This window comes from Pogoniulus pusillus, chromosome 11 (assembly GCF_015220805.1).
Source record: "Pogoniulus pusillus isolate bPogPus1 chromosome 11, bPogPus1.pri, whole genome shotgun sequence".
NCBI classification, from domain to species: Eukaryota; Metazoa; Chordata; class Aves; order Piciformes; family Lybiidae; genus Pogoniulus; species Pogoniulus pusillus.
Genome location: NC_087274.1, coordinates 4,413,602 through 4,433,745, shown reverse-complemented (window position 1 = coordinate 4,433,745; position 20,144 = coordinate 4,413,602). Strand labels below are relative to the sequence as shown.

At 51.4% G+C, this 20,144-nt stretch overlaps 2 protein-coding genes across 2 annotated transcripts in view; both read left to right on the top strand.

Moving 5' to 3' along the window:
• Nucleotides 1-5,899, top strand: part of LOC135179182 (ABC-type organic anion transporter ABCA8B-like) — a 55,482-nt gene extending 49,583 nt beyond the window's left edge. Inside the window, exons 33-39 of the mRNA XM_064150654.1 lie at nt 1,138-1,213; nt 1,656-1,750; nt 2,835-2,954; nt 4,423-4,563; nt 4,729-4,808; nt 4,898-4,953; nt 5,645-5,899. Of these exons, the coding sequence (XP_064006724.1) occupies nt 1,138-1,213; nt 1,656-1,750; nt 2,835-2,954; nt 4,423-4,563; nt 4,729-4,808; nt 4,898-4,953; nt 5,645-5,734 (658 nt within the window). The 3' untranslated portion in view covers nt 5,735-5,899. The remainder of the gene's footprint in view (nt 1-1,137; nt 1,214-1,655; nt 1,751-2,834; nt 2,955-4,422; nt 4,564-4,728; nt 4,809-4,897; nt 4,954-5,644) is intronic.
• A 2,029-nt stretch (nt 5,900-7,928) lies between these two features.
• LOC135179180 (ATP-binding cassette sub-family A member 10-like) overlaps nt 7,929-20,144 on the top strand; it is a 58,439-nt gene continuing 46,223 nt past the window's right edge. The window contains exons 1-4 of the mRNA XM_064150653.1: nt 7,929-8,248; nt 12,829-12,938; nt 16,087-16,297; nt 18,332-18,490. Coding sequence (XP_064006723.1) covers nt 12,837-12,938; nt 16,087-16,297; nt 18,332-18,490 — 472 coding nt within the window. The 5' untranslated portion in view covers nt 7,929-8,248; nt 12,829-12,836. The remainder of the gene's footprint in view (nt 8,249-12,828; nt 12,939-16,086; nt 16,298-18,331; nt 18,491-20,144) is intronic.

Below are 20,144 nucleotides of genomic sequence, written 5' to 3'. Positions count from 1 at the left end.
TACAGAGCCAGAGCCTTTCAGCTTTTGCCTCTCCCTCTCTCCAGAGGTAGAGGACAGGGAAAGGTCTTTCTGCTAATAAAGCTGGCTAGTGTGGTGAGAAGACAGCACCTGCAGGCACAGGATCACAGAGCAGCTTCAGCCCTGAAGGGACCTTAAAGATCATCTTGACGTTGGAATGGGCTGCCCAGGGAGGTGATGGAGTCTCTGTGCCTGGAGGTGTTGAAGCCAAGCCTGGATGAGGCACTTAGTGCCATGGTCTGGTTGCTTGGCCAGGGCTGGGTGCTAGGTTGGGCTGGTTGAGCTTGGAGCTCTCTTCCAATCTGGTTGAATCTATAATTCTATGATCTGATTCTGTTCCCCTGCCATGAACATCAGACCACATTGCTCAAAGCCTCATTCAGCCTGGGATGGGGCATCCACAATCTTTCAGGACAGCTTGTTCAAGTATCCTACCACCCTCACCATCAACAACTCCTTCCTTACATCCAGTCCTACCACTCTCACCATTGACAACTCCTTCCTTACATCCAACCCTACCACCCTCACTGCCAACTCCTTCCTTACATCCAATCCTACCACCCTCACCATCAACAACTCCTTCCTTACATCCAACCCTACCACACTCACTGCCAACTCCTTCCTTACACCCAATCCTACCACCCTCACTGTCAACAACTCCTTCCTTACATCCAGTCTAAGTCCCCCTCCTTTCAGCTTGGATCCATTACCCCTTTCCCTTCAAAACAAAGAGCCTCTCCATCTTTCTTGTGGACCTCCTTCAACGCTCTTTTGCCTTGCAGAAACAGGATGAGATCTGCTACTTTAGACTGCTCTCAGTCACTTGCCCACTGAGATTTTAGCCCTAGTTTATCTAGAAAACTTCAGGAAAAAAGAAAACCAAACTTGCTCAAGTTCATGGCCAGCTCAATGAGTAACTCACTTCTCTCTTTATCTGCTCTTACTGCCCTGAGTTTCTCCCAGCATGCTTTAATTTGCTACCTGAGCTGGAAGTGAACTCACTGAGTGCCCCAAGGTGATGAGTATCTACCAAAACAAGTATATTACACCCTGGTTCCTCAGAGTCCCTGAGCACAGCATGCCCTGAGTCCAGTATTTTTTCCTTTCCATTCCCCACAGCATAGCAAAGGCCTTGGACCTCCAGAAGCATTTCAAAACTCAAGCTAGGAGGTTATCTGCTGGACAAGCCAGAGAGGTAGGTGTTAGTTTTGTATTTATTACTTGAGCAAATCCTTCTCACTCTTCCTTGAAGGTGGTGTGCAGAAAACCTTCAGCAGAGGGGTTCTTGCCATGGTTTGTTGTCACCAATAGCTTTGGAATCCAGCCTGGCAGGATCCTCCTCACTTTTCTAACCACCCACTGGCAATCACCTCCTAATGCCCCGCTGTGTGCATTGCCCAGTAAATAGGATGGAAAACCACTTTCAGATCTTTGGCAGGTTTGGGAATTTGGGGGAGAGTTAAGTGGGGACAGCCAAGGTGAGGGCTTTGCATCACTGTGATTCTCCCTGCGTCGTGGAATCAAGAGCTTTGACTTCTAAAAGAGGGACGAAAGTGTAGCAAGGCAGCTCCCCACTGCTGCAGGTAAAGCAAAAGCAAACTCAGCCTGACCTGACTTTGGTGCCTTTCCCATTTCAGCTGTGTTTTGCACTGAGTGTCCTGGGAGATCCCTTGGTGATGCTCTGGGATGAGCCATCGGTGAGCGTGGACGTGAAGGGACAGCGCCGCATGCGGTGAGCAGCCCTGCTTCAGCAGAAGGGAGAGGTCTGGAACAAGAGGGAACTTATCCTCCCTGCTCTTGTAACTGTGGGCCAGAAGAGGCTCTGCTTCAATGGCAGAGGAGCCTGGAACACAGCCCTGTGAGGAGAGGCTGAGGGAGCTGGGAGTGTGCAGCCTGCAGAAGAGGAGGCTCAGGGCAGAGCTCATTGCTGGCTACAACTCCCTGAAGGGAGGCTGTAGCCAGGTGGGGTTGGGCTCTGCTGCCAGGCAAGCAGCAACAGAAGAAGGAGACACAGTCTCAAGCTGTGCCAGGGGAGGTCTAGTCTGGATGTTAGGAGGAAGTTGTTGTCAAAGAGAGTGATTGGCATTGGAATGGGCTGCCCAGGGAGGTGGTGGAGTCTCTTTGCCTGGAGGTGTTGAAGCCAAGCCTGGCTGGGGCACTTAGTGCCATGGTCTGGTTGCTTGGCCAGGGCTGGGTGCTAGGTTGGTTGACCTTGGAGTTCTCTTCCAACCTTGTGATTCTATGATTCTATTTCCCCTTTTCCTCACACACAAGGCATGGGACACCACTCACTAAACTCCTCACTCACTGAGAGTAAGCCCTTGACCAGGTACAGTCTTAACGGTAGGGCACCCAAAAAAAGCCAAATAGATGCCAACTGAACCCATGCACTTTGGTGCAAAAGACAGAAACTCCTGTTCTCTTCAGAGGAAAATGTGTAGGTAACTCTTCCTTTTCATCACTCAGTCCTAGTGCTTGCTCTAGCTTGTCATAGAATCACAGAATCAAGCAGGTTGGAAGAGACCTCCAAGATCATCCAGTCCAACCTAGCACCCAGCCCTATCCAATCAACCAGACCATGGCACTAAGTGCCTCATCCAGTCTTTTCTTGAAGACCCCCAGGGACGGTGCCTCCACCACCTCCCTGGGCAGCCCATTCCAATGCCAATCACTCTCTCTGTGAAGAACTTCTTCCTAACATCCAGCCTATACCTACCCTGGCACAACTTGAGCCTGTGTCCCCTTGTTCTGTTGCTGGTTACCTGGGGGTCCCCTGATGATACTGATACTGATAACTCTGCTCCCTCTGTTCCCAGGAAGGTGATGCAGACTGCCATGAAGAGCAAGGAGCGAGCAGCTGTCCTTGTCACGCAGCACCCGGAGGAGGCTGTAGCCATCTGTGACCGTGTGGCCATCCTGGTGGCAGGGCAACTGAGGTGGGCACTTGTCATGGTTTGGAGGTTAACTGCCCCCCCTGCTCTTATGAAAGTCATCAGCAAGTTTGCAGATGACACCAAGCTGGGGGCAGATGTGACTGAGTTGGAGGGCAGAAGGGCTCTGCAGCAGGACCTTGACCGCCTGGACAGATGGGCAGAGTCCAAGGGGATGGCATTCAATAGCTCCAAGTGCAGGGTGCTGCACTTTGGCTACAACAACCCCATGCAGAGATACAGGCTGGGGTCAGAGTGGCTGGAGAGCAGCCAGACAGAGAGGAATCTGGGGGTGCTGATTGATACCTGCCTGAACATGAGCCAGCAGTGTGCCCAGGTGGCCAAGAGAGCCAGTGGCATCCTGGCCTGCATCAGGAATGGTGTGGCCAGCAGGAGCAGGGAGGTCATTCTTCCCCTGTACTCTGCACTGGTTAGACCACACCTTGAGTACTGTGTCCAGTTCTGGGCCCTTCAATTCAAGAAAGATGTTGAGGTGCTGGAACATGTCCAGAGAAGGGCAACAAAGCTGGTGAGGGGCCTGGAGCACAAATCCTATGAGGAGAGGCTGAGGGAGCTGGGCCTGTTTAGCCTGGAGAAGAGGAGGCTCAGGAGTGATCTTATTACTGTCTACAACTACCTGAAGGGGCACTGTAGCCAGGTGGGGGGTGGCCTCTTCTCCCAGGTAACCAGCAATAGATCAAGAGGACACAGTCTCAAGCTGTGCCAGGGTAAGTATAGGCTGGGTGTTAGGAAGAAGTTCTTCACAGAGAGAGTGATTGGCATTGGAATGGGCTGCCCAGGGAGGTGGTGGAGGCACCGTCCCTGGGGGTCTTCAAGAAAAGCCTGGATGAGGCACTTAGTGCCATGGTCTGGTTGATTGGATAGGGCTGGGTGCTAGGTTGGACTGGCTGATCTTGGAGGTCTCTTCCAACCTGTTTGATTCTATGATGATTCTATGAGGAGGAGGTTGCTCTCTTCTCTCAGGTGGCCAGCACCAGAATGAGAGGACACAGCCTCAGGCTGTGCCAGGGGAGATTTAGGCTGGAGGTGAGGAGAAAGTTCTTCCCTGAGAGAGTCATTGGACACTGGAATGGGCTGCCCGGGGAGGTGGTGGAGTCGCCGTCCCTGGAGCTGTTCAAGGCAGGACTGGACGTGGCACTTGGTGCCATAGTCTGGCCTTGAGCTCTGTGGTAAAGGGTTGGACTTGATGATCTGTGAGGTCTCTTCCAACCCTGATGATACTGTGAGACTGTGATACCTAGTCCTGCCACAACAGGCCTGCTTCAGAAGTCTGTCCCCATCTTTCTCATCAGTCTCCTTAAGCACTGAAAGGCCACCAGAAGGTCTTCCTGGTGCCTTCTCTTCTCCAGCCTGAACAACCCTAACTCTCCCAACCTGGCCTCATAAGCAAAGTTCTCCACCCCTCAGATCATTTCTGTGGCCCTTAGGATGGTCTGAGCCCTTTTCTCCACAGGTATATTGGTACAGTTGAGGATCTGAAAAGCAAGTTTGGGAGAAGTTACCACCTGGAAGTCAAAATTCCAGACACCAGACAAAGTGATGCTGTCCACGCTGAAATTGTTCACCTCTTCCCCTCTGCAGCCTGGCAACAAAGGTCTGTGCTCTGTGGGCTGCCAGCCTGGCCTTGTGCTGGGACACTGCTGACCCTGCTGACCTTGCTCAATGATCTAGCTGAGAGCAGAGTCACCTTACAAGCCCCCTAAACCTTGCTGCTGAGTCACCAACTGATGAATTCCATATATTTTAACTCCAATTTCAGGACTTCTTCATTGCTTACCTACAAGATCCCCATGGAGCATGTGCTACCTCTCTCCCAGGCTTTCTCCAAGCTAGAAACAGGTAAAAGGAACCAGTCCAGTCAGAAGAATGCTTTCAAATTGTTCATACAGATTTGGGTTTCTCAAGATGCCTTCTCCATCCTTCCACAGCTAAACAGAACTTCAGGCTTGAAGATTACAGCTTGTCCTTGCATACCCTGCAGCAGGTATAGTGAAGTAGGAGTTACAGGTTAGAAAGCACTTGTGTGAAGAGGGCATAGGCTGTGTGAAAAGAGGGCATAAAGTGTGCAGAAAGAGGGCATAGGCTGCGTGAAAAGAGGGCACAGCTTGTGTGAAAACAGGGCATAGGCTGTGCAGAAAGAGGGCATAGGCTGTGTGAAGAGGGCATAGGCTGTGTGACAAAAGGGCATAAAGTGTGCAGAAAGAGGGCATAGGCTGTGTGAAAAGTGGGCATAAACTGCAGAAAGAGGGCATAAGCTGTGTGAAAAGAGGGCATAGGCTGTGTGAAAAGAGGGCACAGCCTGTGCAGAAAGAGGGCATAGGCTGTGTAAAAAGTGGGCATAAGCTGTGCAGAAAGAGGGCATAAGCTGTGTGAAAAGAGAGCATAGACTGTGTGAAAAGAGGGCATAAGCTGTGCAGAAAGAGGGCACAGCCTATGCAGAAAGAGGGCATAGGCTGTGTGAAAAGAGGGCACAGCCTGTGCAGAAAGAGGGCATAGGCTGTGTAAAAAGTGGGCATAAACTGTGCAGAAAGAGGGCATAGGCTGTGTGAAAAGAGGGCATAAGCTGTGCAGAAAGAGGGCACAGCCTATGCAGAAAGAGGGCACAGCCTGTGACCAGTGTAAATGCTGCCAGTCGTGGGCAATAATGGGGTGATTTCTACCGTGGCACATGGCAGGTGTTCGTAGACCTCACCAGGGACCTGGAAGAGCACAACCTGGATGTGGCATCTGATGGCACCATGGAGCAGAGACCACTTCACCCCTGAGCTGCAAAGAGCCACAAAGGAAAATGTTCAGCCTGTTTTCTCCAGCGTTGCTATGAGTGATTGAGTGCAGCTCCAGGGCCATAGCACCTACTGCTCTGCAGGTTTTCTGTCTCACGAGGAAAAGAAGTACTATTTTATTAAATAAAGCCTTTCTCTCTTGGCAAATGGATGCCTGCTCCTTTCATCTGTGCTTCTGCACCCTCTGTTCAGTCTGGAGAAGGGGAGGCTGAGGGCAGACCTCATTGTCTATCACCAACCCCTGAAAGAAGGTTGGAGTGAGGTGGAGGTCGATGTCTTCTCCTTAGTATGAGGTGACAGAAGAAGAGGAAATGGCCTGAAGTTGTGCCAGAGGAGGTTTAGGTTGGAAATTACCCTGCAAGAGTGCTCAGGCATGGAAACAGGCAGCCCAGGAAGGTGGTGGAGTGGCCATCCCCGGAGGTGTTCAGGAAATGTGTGGACATGGCACTTTGGGCCATGTGGTCTTAGGTTTGGTGGTTGGATTGGATGACCTTAGAGAGCTTTTCCAATTGAAACAGTTCTGTGATTTACTGTGCTGAGGGATAATGCTGCCAGGATGAATGGCTGCTGCCAAGGCACTGCATGTGATGGCCCAGTTGTTGGGCAGACTCGTGCCAACTCAGAGGAGGCTCTGAAGCCTTCCTTCATTCATGGCAGGAGGACACCAAGGCTTTGGTTTGCTTGGTCCTGAGAAGCATCCTTTTGGCTGGTGTAATGTGGCTGGTGAAGGTGGTGTGTTCTGGTGGAGAGGTGTGGGGCTCTGCTTGGGCCCAAAGAGCTGCTGTTGCTCTGTGTTCAGAGCCACCTTGCTCTGTGCTCAGGCCACCTTGACCTGACTCTGGTCCCCACCACTGGGGACGTGAAGAGAGGAAAGGACTCAGCAGTTCGTGTAGAAGTGTAATGAAAAGTGACAGCTCCTCACCTAGGGGAGGGATGAGGGCACTGCTGGGGTGATGGAGGCAAGCACCAGCACCCTGAGCCTGTCTGAGCAGATCAGCATCTCTTCTTAGGCACCTGCCTGCTCGGGCTAGCTTTAAATAATGAAGCAAACAAAATAGAAACTCCCTGCCTTCAGGCAGCCAAGTGTTCCCTTGGTGCCCTGCCACCCTCTCCCCCCACAGCCCCAGGCTCTGGGAAAGGCTGGAGTGGGGATGCAGTGGAGAACAGGGGCAGTGACATCCCACGGGACAGAGACAGCAGCAAGATCCTCACCCACATCATGAGCTCCCCTGGCTCGCACTAATGATGCTGGTAACGAAGGTGTGGGGGATGCAGGCAAGGAGGATGCAGGCAAAGACTTATGTTAGGGCAAATGCAGGCAGGGCTGCGGGCGAGCAGTACCAGCAGGTGGCTGCCGTGGCTCAGTGATGGGCTGCTCCTGCCAGGAGATCCCCCAGGACTGCTGCTTCCCATTGGGGATTTCCAAGCATCAGTATTTCTACTAAGGAGGTGGGCAGGGAGGTGTCTTTGCTTGAGAGTCCCTGACTTGGACCTGGCATATCCACTTCAACTAAGAAATGTTGGATTGTCACTTTATGAGGAGGAGCTGAAAGGAGAGGAGGAGGTTTGGACACCCAGAAGTTGTGTTACAGTCAGTCCCTAACTTCAGTCTGTGTCCTGACTTCTCAGACCTCCGGAGCCTGCCTAGCTCTGAATCATCTGAGCCTTATTTAAACCATAGGGGTGGGATTTTCCCAGCTAGGCAGAGCAAAAGGAAGCTCCTGCGCTTTTGCAAGCCCAGCCTCTGTCCCAGCTGGTCTCTGCTCCCTCCCACCACTGGTCCCTCAGCTGCGCTGCTGTGGTGGGCGACTGAGGCACTGGAGCGCTCCACAGCCTGGCGATGACATCAGACTCGTTCCCTTGAGAAGCACTGAGTGAGTGAGGAGACGTTTTTGGGTGAGGAGAGCTGGTGCTGGCAGCACTTCACCACCCTTCCCCAGCCTGCTTTGCAGCCCCAGCCTGTGCCAACAGGAGATAAGCAGCGGGCACCGTTTGCTCTTCTGCTGGCAGCAGTGTCCTGAGGTACTGCTGTTGAGTTCATCCTCCCTGAGAAACACAACAGAATTTACCAGAGAAAGGATTCTCTGGTTTTGTTTTTTTTTGTGTGTGGTTTGTTGTTGGGTTTTGCTTTTTGGTGTGGTTTTGGGTGGTTTTTTTTTTTCCCCTCTTGGCCAAGACACAAGAATTTTCCTGAGTAACTTCTCAGAGGATCTGCTCCAGCAACTCGACAACAATATCCTCTGTTTGCTTCTTACAACATCAATCAATCTGAAGATCTGCCAAGGAGGAAAGGGGGAGGAAGCCAGGGAAAAGCAAAGTGATGGTGTGAAGAATGCCTCTTGGAAAAGAGCCTGAGCCAAACAAATACGTGTGTGGAGAAAAACAGAGCTGAGAGCTGCTGGGGCAACCAGCAAGTCCATCCTGGGGAGGTTCAGCATCTCTGCTTTTACACTGCAAAGGACAAGCTTTGGATTCCTTACAGACCTTCCCATTAAGGTAAGGCTCACACATTCTTCTTCAAGCAAAGCTGTCCTTTGAAAGGCAAACATCCAGTAACTAGGAGCACCATGAAGGATACTGGGTGAGAATAGGAATGCATAGGTGGGACACTGAGCATCCTTCTAATGGGCTGAGTTAAGCTTGTGACTGACTCAGCTGACTCCCTAAAGGCAACAGAGTCCTTTTTAACCTTATTTTGGTGTGAACTAACACACCACTGGGGCTCAGTTCATAGTAGAGGTGTATTTCCAGCACTGCCTAGGGCTCAGAAGGTTCAGCTCAGCTCAGTACTTGAAGGAACCCAGCATAGAGAGGGAGCAGATTTCTTTCCCCCCCTACAGGCAGCGTAAGCTAAGGATTGAACTTTAAGTCTTCTGTCCGTTTTGTGCTCTTAAACATTGCCCTTTAAACACTGTCAGGGCAATGAAATCACTTCAGTCACATCTCCTCTGACTGCCCAAACTCTGCAGCAGCATGGCTGGGGGTCGGGGAGCATTAAGGGATGATGAGAAGGGGGAACATGAGGGGCATCCATGATGGCCACCTGATGTGCCAGCTCCCTCTCCCTCCCAGGATCTCCTGGGTGTGAAACTGAAACCCCAGCAGTGTGTCAGCTTGCTCTGCCTGCTCTGTGTGATGACTAAAATGAAGGATAAGTGGAAACCTGCTGTAGCTGTGACACAAAGGCCCTTTCAGCTGTGCAAATGCACCTGGGTGATACTCCTAGGTGAAAAAGTGGCCAAGCAATTGCAGGTTTGACCTCACAGTCTCCTCGAGGATGTTTAGAGCTCATTAGCACAGGCTGCAATCAGTTTTGTATGCACCTGGATTCAGTGAGAACACCTGGAAGAGCAAAATCTCTTCAGAGGGCCATGGCAAAAGGACAGCTCTCTGTCACTGAGCCCATATCCCTGCCCCATCCTGCTGCCAGGCTGTGCCAGTGTGTTTGCAGCATGCACCCAGGCAAGACCCTTTCTTACAGCTGCTTCTCCAGTGGTTCAGTGCCTGCTGCCTCATTTCAGCACAGATCTGCCTCATTCCAGCACAGATCTGCCTCTCCAGCAAGCTGAATGTATATATCTGGGAGAAGATAAACTCTGCCTTGCTTGTCAGCACTGTAAGGCATCATCCCCTCAAGAATATAAGACAACTTGAATCCTTGTGACAGCAGACTGAAAGGATTAGTCCTCTAAATGCACTGATATTTCTGCCTGAGACTTCACTTAGAGCTGATCAAAATCTCATCTGAATGCATATTTTAGCTGTGTCTGCCCAGGGCTGTGTTTAAAGCCATGCAGAGGTGATGGGGGTATAGCTCAGCAGTGAACTTGGCAGAGTAGAGTTCATGGTTGGATTCAATGACCTTAAAGGTCTTTTCCAACCTGCATGACTCTATCATTCTACATATGTGACAGCAGAACAGTTTGGCTACTTGAGTTTAGCTCTTTCACATTAGAGCAGTCAATCCTTTGGCTCACTGAAGTTGCTCCCAGTTATTTCCTGGCAGTTGGCATGGACATATCTCACCTGCAAAAACTTTGCCAGCCAGTTTTATGCCTGATCCTTTACTCTTCCACCACCAGCATTAATCCAGGCACCAAATGCTTCTTTTAATTTGACTATGTCATCTGCAATCCAAGAGAGATGTTGAGGTGCTGGAAGGTGTTTGGAGAAGGGCAGCAAGGCTGGGGAGGGGCCTGGAGCAGAGCCCTGTGAGGAGAGGCTGAGGGAGCTGGGGGTGTGCAGCCTGCAGAAGAGGAGGCTCAGGGCAGAGCTCATTGCTGGCTACAACTCCCTGAAGGGAGGCTGTGGCCAGGTGGGGTTGGGCTCTGCTGCCAGGCAAGCAGCAACAGAAGAAGGGGACAGAGCCTCAAGGTGTGCCAGGGGAGGTCTAGGCTGGATGTTGTTAGGAAGTTGTTGTCAGAGAGAGTGATTGGCATTGGAATGGGCTGCCCAGGGAGGTGGTGGAGTCTCTGTGCCTGGAGGTGTTGAAGCCAAGCCTGGCTGGGGCACTTAGTGCCATGGTCTGGTTGGTTGGGCAGGGCTGGGTGCTAGGTTGGGCTGTTTGAGCTTGGAGCTCTCTTCCAACCTGCTTGATTCTATGCTTCAAGATGCTGCCACATCTTCTGGAGGTGCACAGCAATGCATGGTGCTGGCTCTCTGTTTCTCTCATTTTCCATGACTGTCCCTGACAACAACAACTCTCCCAACACACGTCCAAGAATTTGTTCTCTTGTTGCTCTGAGCTGCCTTCCATCAACGCTGCTTGCCGCATGAGCTCAGCCCACACCACCGCCAGGAATTGCTCAACACTTCTTGGTGTGAAGCCTATAGCAGGTTAAAATTACAGGAAGAATATATTTTAATTGACCATGTTGTCATTTCTTGGATATTAAGGCCACCCAAGCCAATTAGGTCATGTAGCATCATCTGCAAGTGTGATTAGCATTGGAATGGACTGCCCAAGGAGGTGGTGGAGTTGCTGCCCTCTGAGGTGTTCAAGCAAAGCCTGGATGGGGCATTTAGTGCCATGGTCTGGTTGATTGGACAGGTCTGGGTGATAGGTTGGGCTGGAGAAGATACTGTTGAGATACTGGAAGGTGTCCAGAGAAGGGCAGCAAGGCTGGTGGGGGGCCTGGAGCATAGACCCCATGAGGAGAGGCTGAGGGAGCTGGGGGTGTGCAGCCTGCAGAAGAGGAGGCTCAGGGCAGACCTCATTGCTGTCTACAGCTACCTGAAGGGAGGCTGTAGCCAGGTGGGTTTGGGCTCTTCTGCCAGGCACCCAGCAACAGAACAAGGGGACACAGCCTCAAGTTGTGCCAGGGCAGGTCTAGGCTGGATGTTGTTAGGAAGTTGTTGGCAGAGAGAGTGATTGGCATTGGAATGGGCTGCCCAGGGAGGTGGTGGAGTCACCATCCCTGGAGGTATTGAAGCAAAGCCTGGATGAGGCACTTAGTGCCATGGTCTGGTTGCTTGGCCAGGGCTGGGTGCTAGGTTGGCCTGGCTGAGCTTGGTGGTCTCTTCCAACCTGCTTCATTCTCTGATCCTCTAAGTCTATCTTCCCCTTCTTATTTCATTAATAAGTCTTCCCAACCTTACTCTGCTGCAGCACAGAAGCATAAAATCCTGGTTATAATCCATGGTTCACTGTTGAGCTGCAAGGATTGGGAGGTTGTTGAGCACAGCTCTTGGTCCCTCACTGCTAGCAGCTGTGCTGCAAGGCTGGCTTGTGCTCAGCACTTGAGGTCTGAGTTGATATAGCTCTCTCTTGCAGAGAAAAGGGAAAACCTCACTGTACATAGAATGGCTTAGTTTGGAAAGGACCTAAAGATCATCTACCCCAACGTCCCCACCATGGGCAAGGACATTTCTCAGCTAGACTTGGCTGCTCAAGACCTCATCCAACCTCACTGTGAACACTCACAAGGAGGAGGCATCCACAACCTCCCTGGGCAGCTAGTTCCAGAGTTTCACCACCCTCATACTGAAGAACTTCTTCCTAAGCTCCAGTCTAACTCTGCTCTCCCTCAGCTTCAAACCAGTCCCCCTTGTCCTGTCTCTAGACACCCTTAGGAAAAGTCCTCCTGCAGCCTGCCTGTAGGATCCCTTCACATACTGAAAGAGGCAACTCTAAGGTCCCCCTGGAGTCTTCTCTTCTGGCTGCACACTTCCAGCTCCCTCAGCCTGTCCTCACAGCAGAAGTGCTCCAGCCACAAAGATAGGCTGAGGGAGCTGGGCTTGTGTTTTCTAGGGCTGAGGGAGGAGCACACACAAGCAGTGATTGCAACACAGCTGCCCCTGCAGATTGCCTGGGAGTGTTTTCACCTCTGCAAACCAGCTGGGCACAGGGACAAGCTGTGTCTGAGCTGCCAGGAGGAAAGCCATAGAGTCATGGACTGCTTTGGGTTGGAAGGGACCTTAAAAGTCATCTAATTCAACCCCCTTATGCTCAGCAGAGACATCTGCAACCAGAGCAGGCTGCTCAGAGTCCCAGATCAACTGACCTGGAATGATTCCAGGGATGAAGGCTTTGGGGAGACCTTACAGTGACCTTCTAATGTCTGAAGGGGACCTACAGGAGGGCTGGGGAGGGACTATTGACAAGGTCTTGTAATGACAGGACAAGGGGGAATGGGTTTAAAGTGGCAGAGGGGAGACTCAAACTGGATGTTAGGAAAGGGTTCTTTGCAGTGAGTGTGGTGAGACACTGGCACAGGTTGAGGGTGGTGAGACACTGGCACAGGTTGAGGGTGGTGAGACACTGGCACAGGTTGTCCAGGGAGGTTGTGGAGCACAGAAGCACCCAATGTGATCAAAGATCACATTGGGTGCTTCTGTGCTCCACAACCTCCCTGGAGGTGTTCAAGGCCAGGTTGGATGAGGCTCTGAGTGACCTGTTCTAGCAGGAGGTGTCCCTGCCTATGGCAGGGAGGTTGGAACTAGATGATCTTGAAGGTCCCTCCCAACTTAAACCATTCCATGAAATAAAAGCCAGCACTGCTCTTCCTGCTTCTGCTGCAGCTGAAAGTAGCTTTGTAACAAGTCCTGAAAGTAATTTTGCATCAAATCCTTTGTAGGCTCAAAGATGAAGACTCCTCAGAGAAATCTGAGTGTGCTGCAGCAAACTAAAATCCTCCTGTGGAAAAATGTGCTGATCAAGTGGAGGATGAGGATGCAGAGCTTTCAGGTAAGCAAAAAAAAAAGCCACCCCCCACCCCAAAACCAAGAAGAGATGTGAGTAGATAACCACTGACAGTGGCCAGTCCCTGCCTGCATCTCCACATCAATTGTTTTTGGCCAAATCTAAAGTGCTTTGGAAAAGTTTGAGTGGTGATAAACACTTCATGGCTGTCTGGTGAAGTTCTCACTGACTGGAAAAAGGGAGACATAAGCTCTGTTTTCAAACAGAGTGGGAAGGATGAGCCAGAGAACTCCAGGTCAGTTATTCTCAGCTATGTACCCAATAAGATCATGGAGCAGATCCTCCTGGAGGCACTGCTGAGACAGGAGAACAGTGAAGAGATGATTGGGTACAATCAGCATGGCTGCACCAAGGGCAAATCCTGCCTGACAAACCTGGTGGCCTTCTATGAACAGGTCACAGCATCAACAGATGAGGGACAAGCAACTGAGGTCATTTGCCTGGACCTGAGCAAGGCTTTTGGCACTGTCCCACACCACATCCTGGTCTCCAAGCTGGTAACACATGGGTTTGAGGGGTGGGGCACAAGATGGATAAAGAACTGGCTTGATGGACACACCCAAAGAGTGGCTGTCAATGGCTCCATGGCCAAGTGGAGGCAGTGACAAGTGGAATCCCTCAGGGATCAGTCCTGGCACCAGTCTTGTTCAACATCTTTGTGGGTGCCATGGACAGAGGCATTGAGTGCAGCCTCAGCAAGTTTGCTGCCCACACCAAGAATCATAGAATCATAGAATCATAGAATCAACCAGGTTGGAAGAGACCTCCAAGATCATCCAGTCCAACCTAGCACCCAGCCCTAGCCAGTCAACCAGACCATGGCACTAAGTGCTCATCCAGGCTTTGCTTGAAGACCCCCAGGGACGGTGCCTCCACCACCTCCCTGGGCAGCCCATTCCAATGGGAAATCACTCTCTCTGTGAAGAACTTCCTAACATCCAGCCTATACCTACCCTGGCACAACTTGAGACTGTGTCCCCTTGTTCTATTGCTGGTTACCTGGGAGAAGAGGCCACCCCCCACCTGGCTACAATGCCCCTTCAGGTAGTTGTAGACAGTAATAAGATCACCCCTGAGCCTCCTCTTCTCCAGGCTAAACACCCCCAGCTCCCTCAACCTCTCCTCATAGGATTTGTGCTCCAGGCCCTTCACCAGCTTTGTTGCCCTTCTCTGGACATGTTCAAGCTTGCAGTGAGGCAGATCTCACGGAGCAGGGCTGAACTCACTATGCAAGGACACTGCACAATCCAATGTGGATCAAAAGCCAGTGACAACTTTATTTAGTGGACGAGTGCTTATCTGTGTTACAGATTATATATGCATACAGATAAGAAGCTAAATGGCTGAATCTCTAAATACCCCATTGGCATGGTGCACCTACTTGCTACGTGCAGCTGCAAGCAGCAAACTACTTCTTATCTTATTCAGAGTTAGCTGGATCCTGCTCTGCTCGAGTGGTCTGCTGACTCGTCAAGGACAGTGCCTCCCTAGCTAGTTATATTAAATGCTGCCTTTGTTTATTCAATATGTCTTTGTTTCAGTGTGGCCCAGCACAGCCTTAATCTAGTTCTATATACTCATCCTGCTTGCCCACCTCTAAGTCATGTCCGTTTTCTGTTAGCCATTCTGCAACACAAGCTGTGTGCTGCAGCAGCCAGGCTGGAGAGCAGGATCCATCCAGAGGGAGCTGGACAGACTGCAGAGGTGGGCACAAGCCAAGCTCATGAGGTTCAACAAGACCAAGTGCAAGGTCCTGCATCTGGGTCGAGGCAATGCCAAGCACCAATCCAAGCTGGGCAGCAAGTGGCTGGAGAGCAGCCCTGAGGAGAGGGACTTGGGGGTGCTGCTGGAGGAGAAGCTCAACAGGAGCCAGCAGTGTGCACTTGCAGCCCAGAAAGCCAAGCAGAGCCTGGGCTGCAGCAGCAGAAGTGTGGCCAGCAGGGCCAGGGAGGGGATTCTCCCCCTCTGCTCTGCTCTGCTGAGACCCCACCTGGAGTACTGCATCCAGTTCTGGAGCCCCTGGGACAAGAGGGCTGTGGAGATGCTGGAGTGTGTCCAGAGAAGGGCCAGGAGGATGCTGAGAGGGCTGCAGCAGCTCTGCTGTGAGCACAGACTGAAAGAGTTGGGGCTGTGCAGGCTGGAGCAGAGGAGGCTCCCAGGTGACCTTCTTGTGGCCTTCCAGGATCTGAAGGAGCCTCCAGAAAATCTGGGAAGGGACTTTTTAGGCTATGAGGTAGTGCCAGGAGTGGGGGGAATGGAGCAAAGCTGGAGGTGGGGAGAGTGAGGCTGGAGGTGAGGAGGAAGTTGTTGAGCAGGAGAGTGGTGAGAGGCTGGAATGGGTTGCCCAGGGAGGTGGTTGAGGCCCCATGGCTGGAGGTGTTTGAGGCCAGGCTGGCTGAGGCTGTGTGCAGCCTGCTCTAGGGTAGGGTGTCCCTGGGCATGGCAGGGGAGTTGGCACTGCCTGCTCCTTGTGGTCCCTTCCAACCCTGCCTGATTCTATGACAAGAGCACAGGCAGGGTCTTTGAGCAGAATAATTCCCTGGGGTGATGGGCACAATGCAAAGACCTTTTTAGTTAGTTGATATCTAAGAAGCCACTGTGAGGGCCTCTTGTTTATATTTCAATCCCACTCTGTCCTATATCATTACAAGGAAAGTGTGCACATGCTGGAAAGTGTCCAGATAAGGGCCACAAGGATGAGCAGAGGACTGGAGCACACCTCCTATAAAGACAGGCTGAGAGAGTTGGGGCTATTCAGTTGGGAGAAGAGAAGCCTTTGATAAGATCTAATTGTAGCCTCCTAGTATCTGAAGAGGGCAACAGGAAAGCTGGGGAGGGACTTTTTAGGGTGTTAGGTAGTGATAGGATGGGGAGGAATGGAGCAGAACTGGAAATAGGTAGATTCAGACTGGATGTCAGGAAGAAGTTCTACACCATGAGGGTGCTGAGACCCTGGAATGGGTTGCCCAGGGAGGTGGATGAGCCCCCATGCCTGGAGGTATTTAAGGCCAGGCTGGATGTAGCTCTGAGCAAACTGATCTACTGTGAGGTGTCTCTGACCATTGTAGAGGAGTTGGAACTGGATGATCCTTGAGGTGTCTTCCAGCCCTGACAAATCTATGCTGCTCCCCAGGAGTGGATGATGTCCCTGCTCTTCCTGCCACTCATCTTCATCGTGGGCATCTTGACAATGAGCAGTCGCTACCCTGAAGTGCCCTACAGCCACCTTGGGCAGTTGGATGACCCTGCCTATAATGCCACTGACAAGACCATTGCTTTCACACCCATCACTGTGACCACAAGAGAGATCATGGACAAAGTGGCCCTGAAGTCAGTGTTAAAAGGTATGCTTTAGCTTATGACAGTGTTTATTATGAGTGTGTTCTGCTTTCAGTGCTTCTCCAAGTATCTGGACCATGCTGCCAAGGGAAGAGGTGGAGTCACCATCTCTGGAGTTGGAGTCACCACCCCTGGAGGTGCTCAAAACCATGTAGATGTGGCATTTTGGGCTGTGGTTCAGTGAGCATGGTGGTGTTGGGTTGATGGCTGGATTTGATGGTCTTGAAAGTCTTGTTCAACCTTAATGATTCTACCAGAGAATCATTAAGGTTGGAAGAGACCTTTAAGATCATCAAATCCAGCCATCAACCCAACCACCATGACCACTAAACTCTCTTGAAGCACCACATCTACACTCTCCTGGAACACTTCCAGGGACAGCAACTCTACCACCTCCCTGGGCAGGCTGTTCCAACCCCTGACCATTCTTGCAGGAAAGAAAATTTCCCTAAGAGCCAACCTGAACTTCCCCTGGCACAGCTTAAGCCAGTGATGATTCTGTGGTTTTCAGTCAGTAGAGAAAATGCAGCCCAAATCCTCCACTTTCACAGATGTTTTCTTTTCTCTAGTATTTAAATCCCTAAGGAGGTCTGAACTGCAGAATATCAAGAGTAGAATAACACTGTTGAGACACTTCTGGCATCCCCAGCATAAGAAGGACACAGAGCTCTTGGAGTGAGGCCAGAGGAACAGCACAAAGATAACCCAAGGGCTGGAGCTATGAGGACAGGCTGCAGGAGCTGGGGGTGTGCAGCCTGGAGAAGAGAAGACTCTGGGGGGGACCTTAGAGCTGCCTTCCAATAGCTGAAGGGATCCTACAGGAAGGCTGTGGAAGGACTTTTCCCAAGGGTGTCTAGCAACAGGACAATGGTTTTAAGCTGAGAGAGAGTAGGTTTACATTGGATCTTCTTCAGCTCTTCCCAAGAGTGGTGAAACTCTGGAATAGGCTGCTCAGAGAGGTTCATAGAATCAAGCAGGTTGGAAGAGAGCTCCAAGCTCAGCCAGTCCAACCTAGCACCCAGCCCTAGCCGAGCAACCAGACCACGGCACTAAGTGCCTCATCCAGGCTGGATGATCTTGGAGGTCTCTTCCAACCTGGTTCATTCTATGCTTCTATGACCTCCAGGGACGGTGCCTCCACCACCTCCCTGGGCAGCCCATTCCAACGCCAATCACTCTCTCTGCCAACAACTTCCTCCTAACATCCAGCCTACATTCAGGTTGTGGATGCCTCCACCCTGGGGGTGTTCCAGGTCAGGTTGGATGAGGTCTTGAGCAGCTAAGTTTAGTTGAGAGATGTCGCTGCCCGTGGTGGGGAGGTTGGAGTAGGTGATCTCTGAGGTCCCTTCCAACCTAAGCTGTAGTTGGATTCTATCATAGAATCAAGCAGTTTGGAAGAGATCTCCAAGCTCAGCCAGTCCAATCTAGCACCCAGCCCTATCCAGTCAACCAGACCATGGCACCAAGTGCCTCATCCAGGCTTTCCTGAACACCTCCAGGGACAGTGACTCCACCACCTCCCTGGGCAAAAGGAGGTGGAGATCCTTCTTAGCATGAATTTTACTCTCTCTTTCAGACCTCACCTTTGCAAGTCTGAGTTTGTTTTACCTCTTAACACAAACCCATGTCAACAGATGTCTGTGCATTCCAGTGCTGGAGGGGTGCTAGATCAAAGTGCAGGCACCCACAGCTGAAAAGTACTTCCAAGCTAAGCCATTCTGTGACTCTACAATTTAAAGCCTGGATGAGGCACTTAGTGCCATGGTCTGGTTGACTGGATAGGGCTGGGGGATAGGTTGGACTGGCTGAGCTTGGAGGTCTCTTCCAACCTGCTTGATTCTATGATTCTATGAATTGGCTCACTCTTCTCAACTGGAAGAGGATCAAGTACTTCAAGGGCCCACCTTGTCCCAGTGAGGAGAGCTGGAGTAGAGAGGTTGCAATGCTAAAAGAGCAGAATCCTCACTCAATCCCTCAGCACCCTTTGGCAGACCTCCAGAAACTCACTTCAGTGGTTGTTTTTTTCTTATACACCACAGGTATAAAAGTGAAGGCAATGGAAAATGAGAGAGCCCTGGAAGAAGCCTGGCTTTTGAATGAAGAAATGATAGGGGTTGTATTTAAGGACAACTTCTCCTATCACCTCAGGTTTCCTACTTTGGATGTGCCTATTCCAAACGACAACTTTGACTTCATAGGTAATAGACATGGGGAGTAGGTGGGTGTGTGGTTGCCTGGCATGGATGGGCATTGATTTGTTCTAACAATCCCTATCACCCAGCTGATAATCCATTCATTATTACATGCATTGTTAATTAAGCTTGTTGCCAGGAGACCACTGTCCAGAGGAAGAGTTTCCCACAGACAGCAGGATGACCTTGAGCTGACAGTCTGCCCACAATGGTCAAAGAAGGGCAATGGCACCCTGGGATGCATGAAGAGTGTGGTCAGTAGGTCAAGAGAAGTTCTCATTCTCCTCTTCTCATAGCTGGTGAGGCCTCAAGTGAAGTGCTGTGTCCAGCCCTGGTCATTCCAGCTGAAGAAGGACAAAGAACTACTGGAGAGAGCCCAGTGCATGGGGTAATAAGATGCTGGGGGGAATGGGACAGCTCTCATGTGAGGAAAGGCTGAGGGAGCTGGGGCTGATCAGCTAAGCTGAGAGGGGATCCTACCACTGCTCACAAATACCCAAGGGGAAGACAGAGCCAGACTCTTCTCAGTGGTCCCCAGTGACAGGACAAGAGGTCATGGACATAAACCTCAACACAGCAAGTTCCATCTAAATGTGAGAAGAAAACCTCTCTACTTCAAGGGTGGGAGAGCACTGAAACAGGCTGCCCAGAGAGGTGGTGGAGTCTTTATCTCTGGAGACTTTCAAGATCCTTCTGGATGTGTTCCTGTGTCATCTGCTTTAGATGATCCTGCTCTGGCTAGGCCATTCAGGATCACAGCTCACAGGATGTTAGGGCTGGAAAGGACCCAAGGAGATCATCCAGACCAAACCGCCTGCCAGAGCAGGACCACACAATCTAGCTCAGGTCACACAGGAACACATCCAGATGGACCTTGAAAGTCTCCAGACTCCACAACCTCTCTGGGCAGCCTGTGCCAGTGCTCTGGGAGCCTTACAGCAAAGAAGTTCCCCCTTGTGTTGAGCTGGAACCTCCTGTGCTGCAGCTTCCATCCATTGCTCCTTGTCCTATCCCAGGGGGCAGTGAGCAGAGCCTGTCCCCCCCCATCTTGGCCACCCCTCAGATACTTATAAACATTTATCACATCCCCTCTAAGTCTTCTCTTCTCCAGACTAAGCAGCCCCAGGTCCCTCAGCCTCTCCTCATCAGCCATGCCCTCCTGTCCCCTCATCATCCTCAGAGCCCTCCACTGGACCCTCTCCAGCAGATCCCTGTCCCTCTTCAACTGGGGAGCCCAAAGCTGAACACAGTATTCAAGATGAGGTCTCAGCAGGGCAGAGTAGAGGGGAGAAAGAACCTCCCTTGATCTGCTGGACACACTGCTCCTAGTACAGCCCAGGATCCCATTGGCCTTCTTGGCCACAAGGGCACATTGCTGTGCCATGGGGAACTTGTTAGCCACCAGCACCCCCAGGTCCCTCTGCACAGGGCTGCTCTCCAGCAGATCACCTCCCAGCCTGTCCTGGTGCAGTTTGTTATTCCTCCCCAGGTGCAGGACTCTGCACTTGTCCTTGTTGAACCTCATCTGGTTCCTCTGTGCCCAGCTCTCAGTCTGTCCAGGTCTCTGAGTTGGACTCAGTGATGCCCAGAGGTCCTCTCCCCCCACCTCCACCCTCTGATTCTGTGACGGGGGTGTGTGTTTATCATCAGCTTGTGTAGT